At 45.7% G+C, this 15,067-nt stretch overlaps 1 protein-coding gene across 1 annotated transcript in view; it reads left to right on the top strand.

Moving 5' to 3' along the window:
* LOC139553730 (rho guanine nucleotide exchange factor TIAM2-like) overlaps positions 1–15,067 on the top strand; it is a 106,544-nt gene that overhangs the window by 37,895 nt on the left and 53,582 nt on the right. Inside the window, exons 2-6 of the mRNA XM_071366335.1 lie at positions 4,335–4,448; positions 4,851–6,008; positions 11,628–12,105; positions 12,806–12,978; positions 14,352–14,576. Of these exons, the coding sequence (XP_071222436.1) occupies positions 4,857–6,008; positions 11,628–12,105; positions 12,806–12,978; positions 14,352–14,576 (2,028 nt within the window). The 5' untranslated portion in view covers positions 4,335–4,448; positions 4,851–4,856. The remainder of the gene's footprint in view (positions 1–4,334; positions 4,449–4,850; positions 6,009–11,627; positions 12,106–12,805; positions 12,979–14,351; positions 14,577–15,067) is intronic.

Here is a 15,067-nt window from a genome sequence, read left to right on the forward strand (position 1 = left end):
GTATCTGTCAGAGCTAGAGGTCTTTGACTTGGCAGCACTTCTAACTGTATCTGTCAGAGCTAGAGGTCTTTGACTTGGCAGCACTTCTAAATGTATCTGTCAGAGCTAGAGGTCTTTGACTTGGCAGCACTTCTAACTGGATCTGTCAGAGCTAGAGGTCTTTGACTTGGCAGCACTTCTAACTGTATCTGTCAGAGCTAGAGGTCTTTGACTTGGCAGCACTTCTAACTGTATCTGTCAGAGCTAGAGGTCTTTGACTTGGCAGCACTTCTAACTGTATCTGTCAGAGCTAGAGGTCTTTGACTTGGCAGCACTTCTAACTGTATCTGTCAGAGCTAGAGGTCTTTGACTTGGCAGCACTTCTAACTGTATCTGTCAGAGCTAGAGGTCTTTGACTTGGCAGCACTTCTAACTGTATCTGTCAGAGCTAGAGGTCTTTGACTTGGCAACACTTCTAACTGTATCTGTCAGAACTAGAGGTCTTTGACTTGGCAACACTTCTAACTGTATCTGTCAGAGCTAGAGGTCTTTGACTTGGCAGCACTTCTAACTGTATCTGTCAGAGCTAGAGGTCTTTGACTTGGCAGCACTTCTAACTGTATCTGTCAGAGCTAGAGGTCTTTGACTTGGCAGCACTTCTAACTGTATCTGTCAGAGCTAGAGGTCTTTGACTTGGCAGCACTTCTAACTGTATCTGTCAGAGCTAGAGGTCTTTGACTTGGCAACACTTCTAACTGTATCTGTCAGAGCTAGAGGTCTTTGACTTGGCAGCACTTCTAACTGTATCTGTCAGAGCTAGAGGTCTTTGACTTGGCAGCACTTCTAACTGTATCTGTCAGAGCTAGAGGTCTTTGACTTGGCAGCACTTCTAACTGTATCTGTCAGAGCTAGAGGTCTTTGACTTGGCAACACTTCTAACTGTATCTGTCAGAGCTAGAGGTCTTTGACTTGGCAGCACTTCTAACTGTATCTGTCAGAGCTAGAGGTCTTTGACTTGGCAACACTTCTAACTGTATCTGTCAGAGCTAGAGGTCTTTGACTTGGCAACTCTAAACACTTTCTGTCAGGATTTGTGGATTATATGTCATGGATATTTTTTTGTGGGGATTGATACATTTTACGTTAGGGCAAATCAAGTCTGAAATGTGTTTGTTGAAATTAAAAACTTTAGAAGCCTTTTTAATCCTTCAATACACTACAAGTTTGCAAATTCTCATCAACAAAAGAATGATCAAATGAAGATCCTACTTTATCTATAGGTTATAGATGCTTTAATCTTATCACTGTATGACCTATGTCAAGTTCATGATCTGTGTAGTGGTTCTACAACATGTGGGAACAGCTATAGCTGGTGAAGGCTAGCAGCAGTTTGTAATAGGTCAGGACTAAAAACAAACTTGGCTGAACTGTTTGCCTTGTGCCTGATCCATTTTGTAGAAGCTTGATAGAATAAATTCTCACAACCAAGGCTTCATTTCCTTTAACATGGTGCTGTTTGTCTCTCTGACCACATTGGGAAGGTCACAGGTACCAAACAAAACAAGTTTGTGCAGTTCTCCTTTACTCTCAAGCCGGAGCTGTGATTCCTTATTACCCTCGGCCTATACAGTGAGGGAAAAAAGTATTTGATCCCCTGCTGATTTTGTACGTTTGCCCACTGACAAAGAAATTATCAGTCTATAATTTTAATGGTAGGTTTATTTGAACAGTGAGAGACAGAATAACAACAAAAATATCCAGAAAAATGCATGTCAAAAATGTTATAAATTGATTTGCATTTTAATGAGGGAAATAAGTATTTGACCCCTTCTCAATCAAAAAGATTTCTGGCTCCCAGGTGTCTTTCATACAGGTAACGAACGGAGATTAGGAGCACACTCTTAAAGGGAGTGCTCCTAATCTCAGTTTCTTACCTGTATAAAAGATACCTGTCCACAGAAGCAATCAATCAATCAGATTCCAAACTCTCCACCATGGCCAAGACCAAAGAGCTCTCCAAGGATGTCAGGGACAAGATTGTAGACCTACACAAGGCTGGAATGGGCTACAAGACCATCGCCAAGCAGCTTGGTGAGAAGGTGACAACAGTTTCTGTGATTATTCGCAAATGGAAGAAACACAAAAGAACTGTCAATCTCCCTCAGCCTGGGGCTCCATGCAAGATCTCACCTCGTGGAGTTGCAATGATCATGAGAACGGTGAGGAATCAGCCCAGAACTACACAGGAGGATCTTGTCAATGATCTCAAGGCAGCTGGGACCATAGTCATCAAGAAAACAATTGGTAACACACTATGCCGTGAAGGACTGAAATCCTGCAGCGCCCGCAAGGTCCCCCTGCTCAAGAAAGCACATATACATGCCCGTCTGAAGTTTGCCAATGAACATCTGAATGATTCAGAGGACAACTGGGTGAACGTGTTGTGGTCAGATGAGACCAAAATTGAGTTCTTTGGCATCAACCCAACTTGCCGTGTTTGGAGGAGGAGGAATGCTGCCTATGACCCCAAGAAACCATCCCCACCGTCAAACATGGAGGTGGAAACATTATGCTTTGGGGGTGTTTTTCTGCTAAAGGGACAGGACAACTTCACCGCATCAAAGGGACGATGGACGGGGCCATGTACCGTCAAATCTTGGGTGAAAACCTCCTTCCCTCAGCCAGGGTATTGAAAATGGGTCGTGGATGGGTATTCCAGCATGACAATGACCCAAAACACACGGCCAAGGCAACAAAGGAGTGGCTCAAGAAGAAGCACATTAAGGTCCTGGAGTGGCCTAGCCAGTCTCCAGACCTTAATCCCATAGAAAATCTGTGGAGGGAGCTGAAGGTTCGAGTTGCCAAACGTCAGCCTCGAAACCTTAATGACTTGAAGAAGATCTGCAAAGAGGAGTGGGACAAAATCCCTCCTGAGATGTGTGCAAACCTGGTGGCCAACTACAAGAAACGTCTGACCTCTGTGATTGCCAACAAGGGTTTTGCCACCAAGTACTAAGTCATGTTTTGCAGAGGGGTCAAATACTTATTTACCTCATTAAAATGCAAATCAATTCATAACATTTTTGACATGCGTTTTTCTGGATTTTTTTGTTGATATTCTGTCTCTCACTGTTCAAATAAACCTACCATTAAAATTATAGACTGATCATTTCTTTGTCAGTGGGCAAACGTACAAAATCAGCAGGGGATCAAATACTTTTTTCCCTCACTGTATGCTACAGTACAGAACATCTAGTCATTCAGCAGACTCTTATCTTGCGCCTCTTGAAGGTCTTGAAAGTCAAGGTGCAGTAAGAAGGAGAGGTAAACCGCAGTAAGAAGGAGAGGTAAACAGCAGTAATGCCACAGATCAGTCAATCCCCAGGGTATTTACACTATGTCCTGGCCTCTCACATGCTATAAGTGTGCTGCGGCTGCACCAGTAGAGGCTGGGTTTCATGTGAATGCTTTCCTGGAGCGTGAGCTTACATGCATGTGGAAGGGTTATACTGCAAGGGTCGTGCTCTTTCTTCCGCTGAGCCCACAGCTACAGTAAGAACGCTCTCCAGCAGTTTCTGTTGTTTGGAAACCGCCCCTGGACAAATTTGCCAGTGGGAAGCAAAGAAAAGGCTGGAATTCCAGTGTTTAAAAATAAACAGCGGGGCAAACTGTAGCAGGCTTTCAAAAACTTTCCCAACCGATCAAAGAAGACGTCATTGAGTTCTGCAGAGTAGGAAAAATGTGAGTAATGTTTAGGTTGGAGAGGAATATAAAAGGGATTTTGAGTCAGAGGAGAGGAGTGCGTTTCTACAGTAGTCATGGAGACAGAGTGGCACAGCAGAGACAGACCTGGGCTGACTCCTTCAGGATCACTGTGATGGAAACCTGGTGCAGGTTTGAGCCTAACACATGGAAGCACTGTATTTCTGTACTGTATATGCCTTTACATTTACATTACATTTAAGTCATTTAGCAGACGCTCTTATCCAGAGCGACTTTGACAGGGAAAGCTTGTAGTTGTAATTCAATTTTAGTATACCAAGAATGTCCTCTCCGGATGAGGTACAGTAGCCATGTGGTGGTGTTCCTCCTGGAAACATACATTGTGGATTTTGCAAAGAATCTGTTCCTCAGAAACCTTAATGGAAAGTAGTCCTCTGATCATTGGCTGGGTGTCCTCTTCTTAACCACTAAAATACCAAAGCTCTACTGAACACCAGATTATGACTCAGCCCTAATTGCAACACCTGTTATCAAACATTGGGGGTTGTCACAGGCAGTTAACAGAGCTGTGTTTCCATAGTGATAACCCAATCGCTACCTAACCCAACCGCTCTCCTTTGTATGTTCCTCAGATGGTCCTGGCTGTGCAGCAGGAGGAGAGAGGGTTGCCTGAGAGCAGAGGAATCCAGGACCACCATGCCCACTGAAGGAACTCTGAGACGAGACTGAGACTTTAGAACACACAGGTGAGTCTCAGATTCTGTCTCCTATCAGCGATTATTAACATTGCTTTTATAAGTGGTAGTGATTGTAGGTAAGTGTCTTAGCATGTTTAAGTGGTGCAGGGAGTGGAAAATGTTAGGCTAACGCTAATGTAGTATTGCCAACTATACCGATTATGCAATGAAATCACAGTAAGTGCGCCATAGTTGCCTTCAGTAACATATTACAGTTGACAAACCAATGTAAAACCAAGCCACTACATACTACATCCATCACACATTACAGCCACGAAGGCTTAAAGCTTGTTGGTCACACTGGTGATACCGCCGCCTTGGTACCTTTCCTGGAAAAGGAGTAAAATGAGAAGAAAAGGATGTCTTTGTAATTATTATACTTTTTCATCCTGAGTCTCTTTTGTCTTCCAGATCGCAATGGGAAACTCTGAGAGCCAGTACAGCATTCAGGGGTCCAAGGGCACCAGCTTAATCTTCACAGGGAAACAAAAGCCCTACTCACTAAAGTTCCGCTCAAACAAAGAAGAGGTTCTATCCCCCCATACGTGGTGGAAAGGTGGCCCGGGGGGCTCGGGGTACAAGGCCAGGGCTGTTGGTCGAGGATGCCTCTCCCCCCTGCAGAGGAGAGGAGAGCCGTACATCTCCAGACACTATGATTACGTCACCAAGGGGGTGAAGGGCAGTCCAAACTCCCATATCTGGCATGGCTCCCCACCAAGAGGCTGCTCACACCTCCCAGCTGAGAATAGATGCTGCCCCTATGAGGGCAGGGGAAGCCTGTACAGTAGAGCATCAGGGGATCTGAACGACTATGCTATAAACGGACACAGGACCCCAGAGAGGATGCGAGGAGAGGGGGAGGGGCTTGAGGAGCAGAGCAGTCCCAGGGTGGTCATCAAGAAGGATGGTAGTCTGAGGGTGGAGTTCACCAACACTAACAGTGGTCTGCTGGTAGATGAGGCATCTGGGCCAGTGCAGCTGCTCAAGTTCTCCCCCGCTCTGGAGTCCACCTCTAGTCTGCCTGGCAGCAGCAGGCCTGAGGCCCACCATGGTGCTCCGCAGCCAGCCTCAACCTCAACCGCCAGGACTAGCAAGGGCAGTTCGCTGAGCTCAGAGGGCTCTTGGTACGACTCGCCCTGGGGGCCCAGCGCGGAGCTCTGCGACCAGGACCAGTCCTGTTCCTCCAGTAGGTCTATGGGAAACCGTAGGGCTGACCAGTTGGATGCCTTTGGCCAGCAGTCTCCCCCTGTGTCCATCTCAGATCTCTACAGGGACCCCAGTATGGCTGCCACCTTCCCCACAGCTAAGGACCTGTCGGCACAGTACAGGGAATCCCCTCTTCACTACCATCACATCCAGCACCGAGCCTCCTTTGTTTCGGCCCTGGACGTGCCTGCTGAGGAGCAGTGTCCAGAGGCCCCGCAGTACTCAACCTACACCCTGCCCTGCCGTAAGGCCCAGCCTAATGGAGAGGTCTCCACCCTGAAGGGCTCTGGCTCCGTCAAGAGCCGCATGAGACGCCTCAGCGACTGGACTGGAAGTCTCAGCAGGAAGAAGAGGAAGACACAGGTGAGTGCGGCTGTCATCCGGGGTTGTCTGTGTTTCTAGATCAGGGTCCCAGTGCTCAATCTATGAAATTTGTTTTATTTGTTAACAGAAACATTTGTCACAAAGTGTCACAAAGTACTAAACAATGAGCAAACCGAGCCAGTGGCAAGGAAACGCTTCCGCTTAGGTTCTAAACTGATGTTGTCCTTCATAGATCTGTATACACCCTATCTTCATGGCTTGTTATGTACAACCAGTAGGCCTACAGCGTGTTTGCAGTTAGGTCTGTAGCCATATCATATATCTAGTGGTCAATCTGTAATGGAGGTACTGCTTTAGCTGCATCAGGTGTGTCTAATCTCCTTAGAATTCCCTGTTTTGAGATGTGATTGTCTGCAGTTCCTTGGCTCCACAGGAGAATATGATGACTCTGGAGTCTCCCAGTGCTTGGCACAGACTAGTGTTCCAACCATGTTAGTGAGGGAGGGGGGGCAGCAGAGGAAGCAACTCTCTGACAGTTACTTGGCTGGGGACTGTTACTGGTCAGTGTCGTCTCACCAGGAACACAACGTTGTCCCCGATCCCGAGTACCACAATACCAGCTGTCTGAGTACAGGGAACCACAGGGTACCGCGGAATGAAATTTGGGAAGCGGATGGTGCATTGTGTAGGGACTAGAGATGCAGTCGTCTACCGGAGAATAAGGCATGAAACAGAGGGAAGGAGAGGAAGGATGAAAAGCCAAGGGGTCTGCAGATTCCATGACTACGTCTGGGTGGGTACAAGAGGTCATGTCAGTTTAGTGTTTTTAGCAACATCTTGCCAATGAAAGGAATATGTAGAATGCACTGTGTTGGAAGCATAGCTCCATTGTATATCATTTGCTGTTGAGTGCATTGTTATGATCAGACGATATCCTCCAGTTTGGGTCTAGATGATTGTTGTTACACAGTGGAGATTGAAACAGTGATTTGTTTTCTCTAGTGTACAAGCTCGTATGTATTTCATTGAGATATTGTGTGAGTGGTTGAAAATAGATGTTATCTACCAGTTGACAGCAGGTCTGTATGATGTACAGCAGGTCAGTGTTGCAGTATGGGTCAGACAGCTGAGAACCGGACCTGTAAAATGACACCAGACTGTTTTGTACAGTATTAGAATAACCATGACTTGTATGCCAAATCATTGGATAGAGTGTGTTTGTGTAAATGTGTGTTATGGGTCTGTAATAGTTTATTTAGAGCATTTAAGCCCCATAAATGTAATCACATAGTCATATTTTCTGCAACAAAAGCTAAGTAGTTAATTCCTAAAAAATGTGTGTTAGATATTCCCAAATTAGCTTAAAAACGGCTTGAAACGTGGCCCTCCGTGACTTTGAGGCTTTAAATCATACATTATGCCCTAATTCTCTTGTAAACTTAAATGCTTTTCAAACCATTCCAAGATAATTACTGTAAGCCTATGAAATCTCTGTTACTGAAACTAATTCCCAGCTGAAGATTTCGAAACCCCACCCCACTCTTAATGATGTGGTCGTCATGGTGATTATGATTTGGTGGCGCTGCTCTGGGTTTCTACTCAACACTCTGTCCTCCTCTCCAGAGACCCAATCCACTAGTGTGTACTGTATGGATAGGTACTCGTTCATAGGGCATTAGGGTCTAAGTAAAATATCTGGGTGTAACCGGCGTTGGCACAAGAGGGTTAACTTCTCTTGGGACCAGAGCGTGCACTCTAAATTAGTTCCTATTGTCATGACGTTGCCCTCTTTGGGTACAGCGAGCACCATCCTCCACTCTCTGCACCCCCCCCCCCCCCTCTCTCTCTCCTACACCCAGGCTGCTGTTAGGCAGGTCATAAATTCCTGGATGAGATTCTTCCTCATGGCCAGACAGTATAGAGAGAGAGTGAGTTTTCATATAGAGAACAATGGAACTTCTTCCACCTCACAGAACTTGAGAACTGAACAATATTCATGTTCTGGAGAATGTATAAAAGGTCGGTGAAGTAGCCAGCTATGAACTGGTCCATTTGGTACAGTTTTGTGAAACTCATGAGAGACAATACAGCCACATTACCATAACCCTGTTTATACAAGAGTCTCGGTTGTGGGACTTGCATCTAATTGTTGTATGGGATGAATGAGTAAAGATGAAACTACTTGTGAAATGATGTAATGTGATTTTAGACTGTTTAATGAAGGAAACTCCAATTCCCTTTGGAGTTTAACTAAATCAGAGGCCCGCCCCATGAGCACAGCCATTGATCTGGCATTGTGGGACAGCCCCTTTCTGCTCTCCCGAATATAACCCCCACCTTGGGAATTTATCATGACCAGTACCTCATCACAGAGGGCTAAGGTTTGAGTAGAGACCATGCATTTCTCTTGCTGAATACTTAACCATACCACGTGGTTAAACTCTTAGACTATCTAACCGACAGAATAAGAACAAATCTTTGATACTAATTACTAGTTTGCAGCTAGGAATTCGGTATCATTGAATGCGAAGACCGACAACCACCGAAACATATACTCTATAACAACATTGCTGAATGTTACTCTGAACTATCTATTCTAACCACGGCAGAGATAGAGAGAGGGCGGACAAACTCTCCAACAAAAACAAACTTTCCAACAGAGATCAAGACGACACACTGAGCGTAAATATATATATTGATTGCAATTATTCCCGAATGAGTGAGCGTTCATGTGCAAAGTATTAGCATTTCAATTGTTATAATTATCAACTTTGTAGTGTCTTATCTCAGTCGATCCCCACTTCCCTTTTGTCCACCAAGCCGCGATGCCGGTTTACCCCACTAGGGCACATCCGCTATCATTTCCTTGTAACTATATCTACTGTTTGTGCATTTCTGTGATTATTTAGTTAGTAAATAAATGATTTAAGACAATTGATGTATGGATGACTCATAGTGAAGACTGGGTTCGTGCAGATAACCAACAATTTACGACGTTTGGAATGAGACTAACGTGAGGTAAAGAATAATTCATTAATGAGAAGACTAATTGATCAGATATTAAAATATCTGAAAGTTATATTAGGAAAATTATTACTTTGTAATCTGAATATTTTTCTTGGTGCCCCGACATCCTAGTTAATTACATCTACCTGATTAGTTAATCACGTAATAAGTACAGAGAATTGATTTGATAAACTACAAGTAAGTCTTCAGTTTAATGATGCCAAAGACACGACACTATCTTAAACCCTGGTAATCTCTTGCAATGTGTTGGGTTTGGGGAGAGACCATGCAGTATTGAACTTATTGACCTTTTCAATGAGAAGGACAGGGGCTTTTGAGGGACTGTGATTGAAGTTGTTCAGGTTCCCAGCAAAGCTTCAAAGGTCCATGAGAAACACCCCAACAAGCTCTGGTCAATCAGAGTAGCAATCACATCCCTATTCTCTGTTAAACTCTACCACACATCAAATGTTTGTATCTGTAGGCATTGGGCAACCCCAGGCTTCAGAACAGAATACTAATTTTTATTTATTTTTTATTTAACCTTTATTTAACCAGGTAGGCAAATTGAGAACACGTTCTCATTTACAATTGCGACCTGGCCAAGATAAAGCAAAGCAGTTCGACACATACAACAACACATAGTTACACATGGAGTAAAACAAACATATAGTCAATGATACAGTGAAAAAAAATAAGTCTATATACAATGTGAGCAAGTGAGGTGAGATAAGGGAGGTGAAGGCAAACAAATATATGTATAAATAAATAAAAATATAAAAAGGCCATGGTGGCGAAGTAAATACAACACAGCAAGTAAAATAAAAACTAAAAACACTGGAATGGTTGGTTTGCAGTGGAAGAAAGCTCAAAGTAGAGACAGAAATAATGGGGTGCAAAGGAGCAAAATAAATAAATAAATACAGTAGGTAAAGAGGTAGTTGTTTGGGCTAAATTATAGATGGGCTATGTACAGGTGCAGTAATCTATGAGCTGCTCTGACAGCTGGTGCTTAAAGCTAGTGAGGGAGATAAGTGTTTCCAGTTTCAGAGATTTTTGTAGTTCGTTCCAGTCATTGGCAGCAGAGAACTGGAAGGAGAGGCGGCCAAAGGAAGAATTGGTTTTGGGGGTGACCAGAGAGATAAACCTGCTGGAGCGCGTGCTACAGGTAGGTGTTGCTATGGTGACCAGCGAGCTGAGATAAGGGGGGACTTTACCTAGCAGGGTCTTGTAGATGACCTGGAATCAGTGGGTTTGGCGACGAGTATGAAGCGAGGGCCAGCCAACGAGAGTGTACAGGTCGCAGTGGTGGGTAGTATATGGGGCTTTGGTGACAAAATGAGCAGTAATGAGCAGAGTGATATTTGTTTAGATAAACGGTCTCTTTTAGTGTTCTGACTCAAACTTTTTCATGGGCAAATGTTGGAGCATGATGTTTCCAACTGAGCTCTGTATAGTTTAGTTGGAGACATTCAGAGTTGTTATAGCTTCATGCTGACACATTCATTGGGTCTCTCTGCACTCTGGTGACTCTGTGGTGCCCAGCACATAGCTGATTCAGGGGTCCACACTGGCCTGGTACTGCCCCTGTTTGGAGTTCTTCGCTGGGTCTAGTTCCACCATGGCCACCTAATCACCGCCAGCTTCCAATTGGCTCAATGAACCATATTTCACCATGTATCACAAAGTCTGGCCACTGAGCCTCTTTTCAACGAGTCGACCCAAACCAGGACTAATTCCAGCTCTCGTTGCCCTCCACCTGGGCTTCAGAGCTCTCGCTGCGCTGCACCCTCCAAGCCAGCCACTCAGGCCCAGCCCAGGTTCTAATGAGAAACAGCTGGGGGAGACGGCGGGAGACTGAGGGAGAGGTGGATTGGGAAGGAAAGCAGAGACTATGGGATACTAAGGGGGAAAAAGGGTAGACTGAGAGTAGGGGAGGTACTGGGGGAGGATTTGGAAGACTGACATACAGGGAAGGAAGGGAGAGGTTGACGGACAGGGCTAGAAGAGAGAGGTTGACGGACAGGGCTAGAAGGGAGAGGTTGACGGACATGAAAGGAAAGGAGAGGTTGGCAGACAGTGAGAGGAGGGGGTAGACTCGGCGAGAGACTGAGGAAGGGTTGCTTTGGAAGGGCATTGGAACACTGTGTTTGAAGTTCACCCAACCCAGTTGCCAGGGGAGAATCGATGTTGCAATCTAGTGGAGTGCAGGTGGGATGTCATTACCCCTGAAAGAGCGCAATCACATGAAGTAGTGTTTCTACTGAGATCAGGAAGCCAGGGTGTCCTCGCAGACTCAAGAACTTCAGTCGCACTTCATCCTACCCTCACCCCAAAGTCTCCGCCTACCCTCTCTCCCTACTCTCCCCCCACCCTCTCTCCCTACTTCACCACAGTCTCACCCCCCCCATCCCTACTCTCACTCCAGTCTCCCCCCACCCTCTCTACCATCTCCTCTCACACTCCCATCACCCCACCCTCTCTCCCTACTCTCACCCCCCCATCCCTACTCTCACTCCACAGTCTCCCCCCACCGTCTCTCTCTACCATCTCCTCTCACACTCCCATCACCCCATCCTCTCTCCCTACGCTCTCCTCACACTCTCACTTCATCTCTCTCCTCACCTTATTCTCATCTCTGTGCCCTTCCAGGAGCCTAGGTATAAGGACGGCAGCGAGGCCTTTGACAGTGGAGTGGACGGCCTGACAGCTGACACCAGCTCTCCCTCCCAGGTATCCAGCCTGTGGTACCCTGGCGGACCTGGCAATGTTGGGGCCTCCCGGGCCCAGTCTGCAGGGGCCCTCCACCACAGCAGTGATGCCCTCCACCAGAACATCTATGAGAACTTCATGCAGGAGCTGGAGACAGGGATGGGGCAGGGCAGTAGTGGAGGAGCAGGGGGAGGCGGTGAGAGGAGAGACCCGTCTACGGGGACAGAAGGGGGGGAGAGCAGCAGTGAATCTGCAGGGGGCTCTCTGGAGCAGCTGGACATGCTCTTTGAAAAGGAGCAGGGGGTGGTACGCAGGGCCGGCTGGCTCTCCTTCAAACCCCTCCTCACCCTGCACAAGGAAAGGAAGCTGGAGCTGGTCACACGCAGGAAGTGGAAACAGTACTGGGTCACCCTGAAAGGTGAGTAGGCGTGGGTGGCCAGAGAGAAAGAAGATTTGTGACATTGCAATCTAAAGTCCAGTCAATATACACATTGAATTGGACCTTCAATACCTCACTGAAATGGAGTTGAGCTTGATGCTTAATAGGTTTGGTCACATTGAAAGGTGAGTTAAAGGTGTGAGGAGGTTTATAGGGCAACTAAAGGTCAAAGTGTAACTTGAACTTTAGCGTTGGAGGCATTACATCCTCAGGTTCAGTAGATATAACCACTACATTGTTTGCTGAATACATAAACTGAAATGGAATTTACGCTGTGCGACAGAGGGGAATGTCCGTTTCTAACTTTAAATCACATTTAAAGTTGAAGTAAAACCAGACATATCACTTAAGAGAGGGCAGCAGCAGCTCTTCACATGGTTTTTCTGGAAGACTACAGTGTGTCCTTTGCAGAGTCCATCTCCTTTACTTAGCCTGTGCATTACATTTATCGTACACTGATCCTTTGCTATCCTAAAAGCTTACAGGGAATTTTACTGCTGCATTTACCGGCTAAATAGATAAACCTCAGGCCAGGAGCGTGAGAGTGTGTGTGTGTCCTTCAGCCTTCCACTTTACTGTAAGTGACTGAAGAACAGCAGAGACAAATAAATGACAGGTTATGAGGACATTCCTCTGAGCTGTGTTCTTCCTCCCTCTAATGACCAACCTCTTCCTCCAGGTTGTACCTTGTTGTTCTATGAGACCTATGGTAAGGGTTCTCCAGAGCAGGAGCTGTCTCCACGCTACGCCCTGTTTGCAGAGGACTGTATCGTCCAGGCCATTCCTGAGCACCCCAAGAAGGAGAACGTCTTCTGTCTCAGCAACACCTACGGGGATGTCTACCTCTTCCAGGTGAGGTCTACCTCTTCAAACTCACTATCAAACTACAGAATGTAGATGTCCACAGTATTTATCCCCAAGTGGATGGATATGCTGTAGATACAGTTTTTTCAGAAAAAACATTCCATATGTTTGTATAGCTACAGCAAATCTTCATGTGTTCATAAATGTCACACTACAACTATATTGTTCTGTCCAGCTGGTGGTTCCTCCATCCTAGAGCCTGTGCGGCATTGGCTTGGCGTTAGCGTGTTGTTAGCTTAGCGGTAGCTTCATGAGCACATCATGGCGTTAGTGCTCTGATTTCCCCCATCACTTTGCTCTGCTTGTTGAAATGCTTAGTGTTCCAGCCAATCCAACACACAAATGAGGAGCAGAAGCTGTTACTTAGTGGGGAATGTTTTTTGTCGTTGGAAAGGAAAGCGTGTCCCGCGCTACTGTGGCAGCCTGGTTTGATAGCCTCTTCCTGCTTGGGCAGCCAAGCAGATTGGTGTAGTCTACTGCTAGATTACACTGACTGTGTCAGCCGAACAATAGGGAACAAACGCACTGTTCGGCATATTCACACTGTATAGTAGTGGACGGAGATGTTTTACAAATATAGTCACACATACAATCACACACACTTGTGTATTTTTAGACTGTATAATCTAGCAGATCAATTGAATGGTTCTAGCTCGTAAATGATTATAATTTAACTCTCCAGTTGGAGCTTTTCCGTTTGTATGGCTGACCTTATTTCCACTGTTGGATGCAGAGAGACTTAAGGCCTGACTTGGCCTCACTAGTTTTCTCTTTTCTGAGGGTATTGCATGAAATCCCAGTTGTGGTGTTCTGAGTAAAGCTGATAAAATGGTCAAGTGGATTTAACATCACCTGAAACTCTAAAGAGGTCAGGAAACCATTAAGTCTATAAAATGAAGCACCATAGAAGCCTGTGTTCTCCCTCATGTGTCCTACATGAATCACTTCTCCCTCATATTCCTATCACATTTCATACCATGTCCTCTGATAATGTAATCGTTTTTGTCAAGCTATATGATCCTTTCAAGATTGACTGTATTGACTGTGAAATTACATAATCGCGTATAGATGGGAAAATTGGGAAAATCTGGCATGAAGATGATAATATGCCATGAGGAAGATAGGGAACACAATATGGGTGCAAAGTGCTCTGCTCTTATAACTGTCAATCATTCAGATATAGAGCCCAACCCGGAAGCATGTCGTTCATGGCATCGCTATCATCGCTGCATCTTGCAGTGCTTATACCATCACATAAGCCATTGAGGACGAATTCTCTTTCAGTAATAATCTTGTCTTACCATTTATGGTCTTACCTCAAACATCCATCTAATATCCTACCTTCACCTCTGTGTGTTCAGGCTAGCAACCAGACAGACTTGGAGAACTGGGTGACAGCCATCCACTCTGCAAGTGCCTCTCTGTTCGCTAAGCGCCATGGGAAGGAGGACACGGTACGTCTGCTGAGGAGCCAGATCAGAGGCCTGCTGCAGAAGGTAGACATGGACGGTAAGATGAAGAAGATGGCTGAGCTGCAGCTGTCCATTGTCAGTGATCCCAAGAACAGGAAGGCCATCGAGAACCAGGTGAGGATGAGGTAGATGATGATCAGAGGTTATGTTGATAGTGGTGTGTTCTCACAGTGAAGCAGTGGTTAGTGTCCCAGGCAGATCTGTTCTGTTCAGTGTGTTTGTTAGGAATCTAGCAGCTCTAAAAATATGAGCTGTGAATCAACCCACGCGACTAAAATCCCATGTCTTATTTTCGGAAGCGGGAGAAGTAGCCTAAATGTAGCTAATGGCTGTCCAAACATATACTCAGAGGAGAGGAGCGGCAGGCTGCTGCTTCCCATTGCATCAGATTGGGATTCCAGATGTTGTTCTATATAATGACCTCTCAACATTAGCCCCTCTAACACCCTGCCTGAGGAGAAAAACAGACCAATCACTGATTCTCCCCACAGCTAAAACTGTCCTGTACATATAATGTAGTGAGCCATGGAGATGGCTAAAGACTCAACACCAAGCTAGCTTGCCCACCCCTCATTTCAGCCCCCTCAACAGTCCCAACTACTTAA

This window comes from Salvelinus alpinus, chromosome 25 (genome assembly GCF_045679555.1).
Source record: "Salvelinus alpinus chromosome 25, SLU_Salpinus.1, whole genome shotgun sequence".
In the NCBI taxonomy this organism is placed as follows: Eukaryota; Metazoa; Chordata; class Actinopteri; order Salmoniformes; family Salmonidae; genus Salvelinus; species Salvelinus alpinus.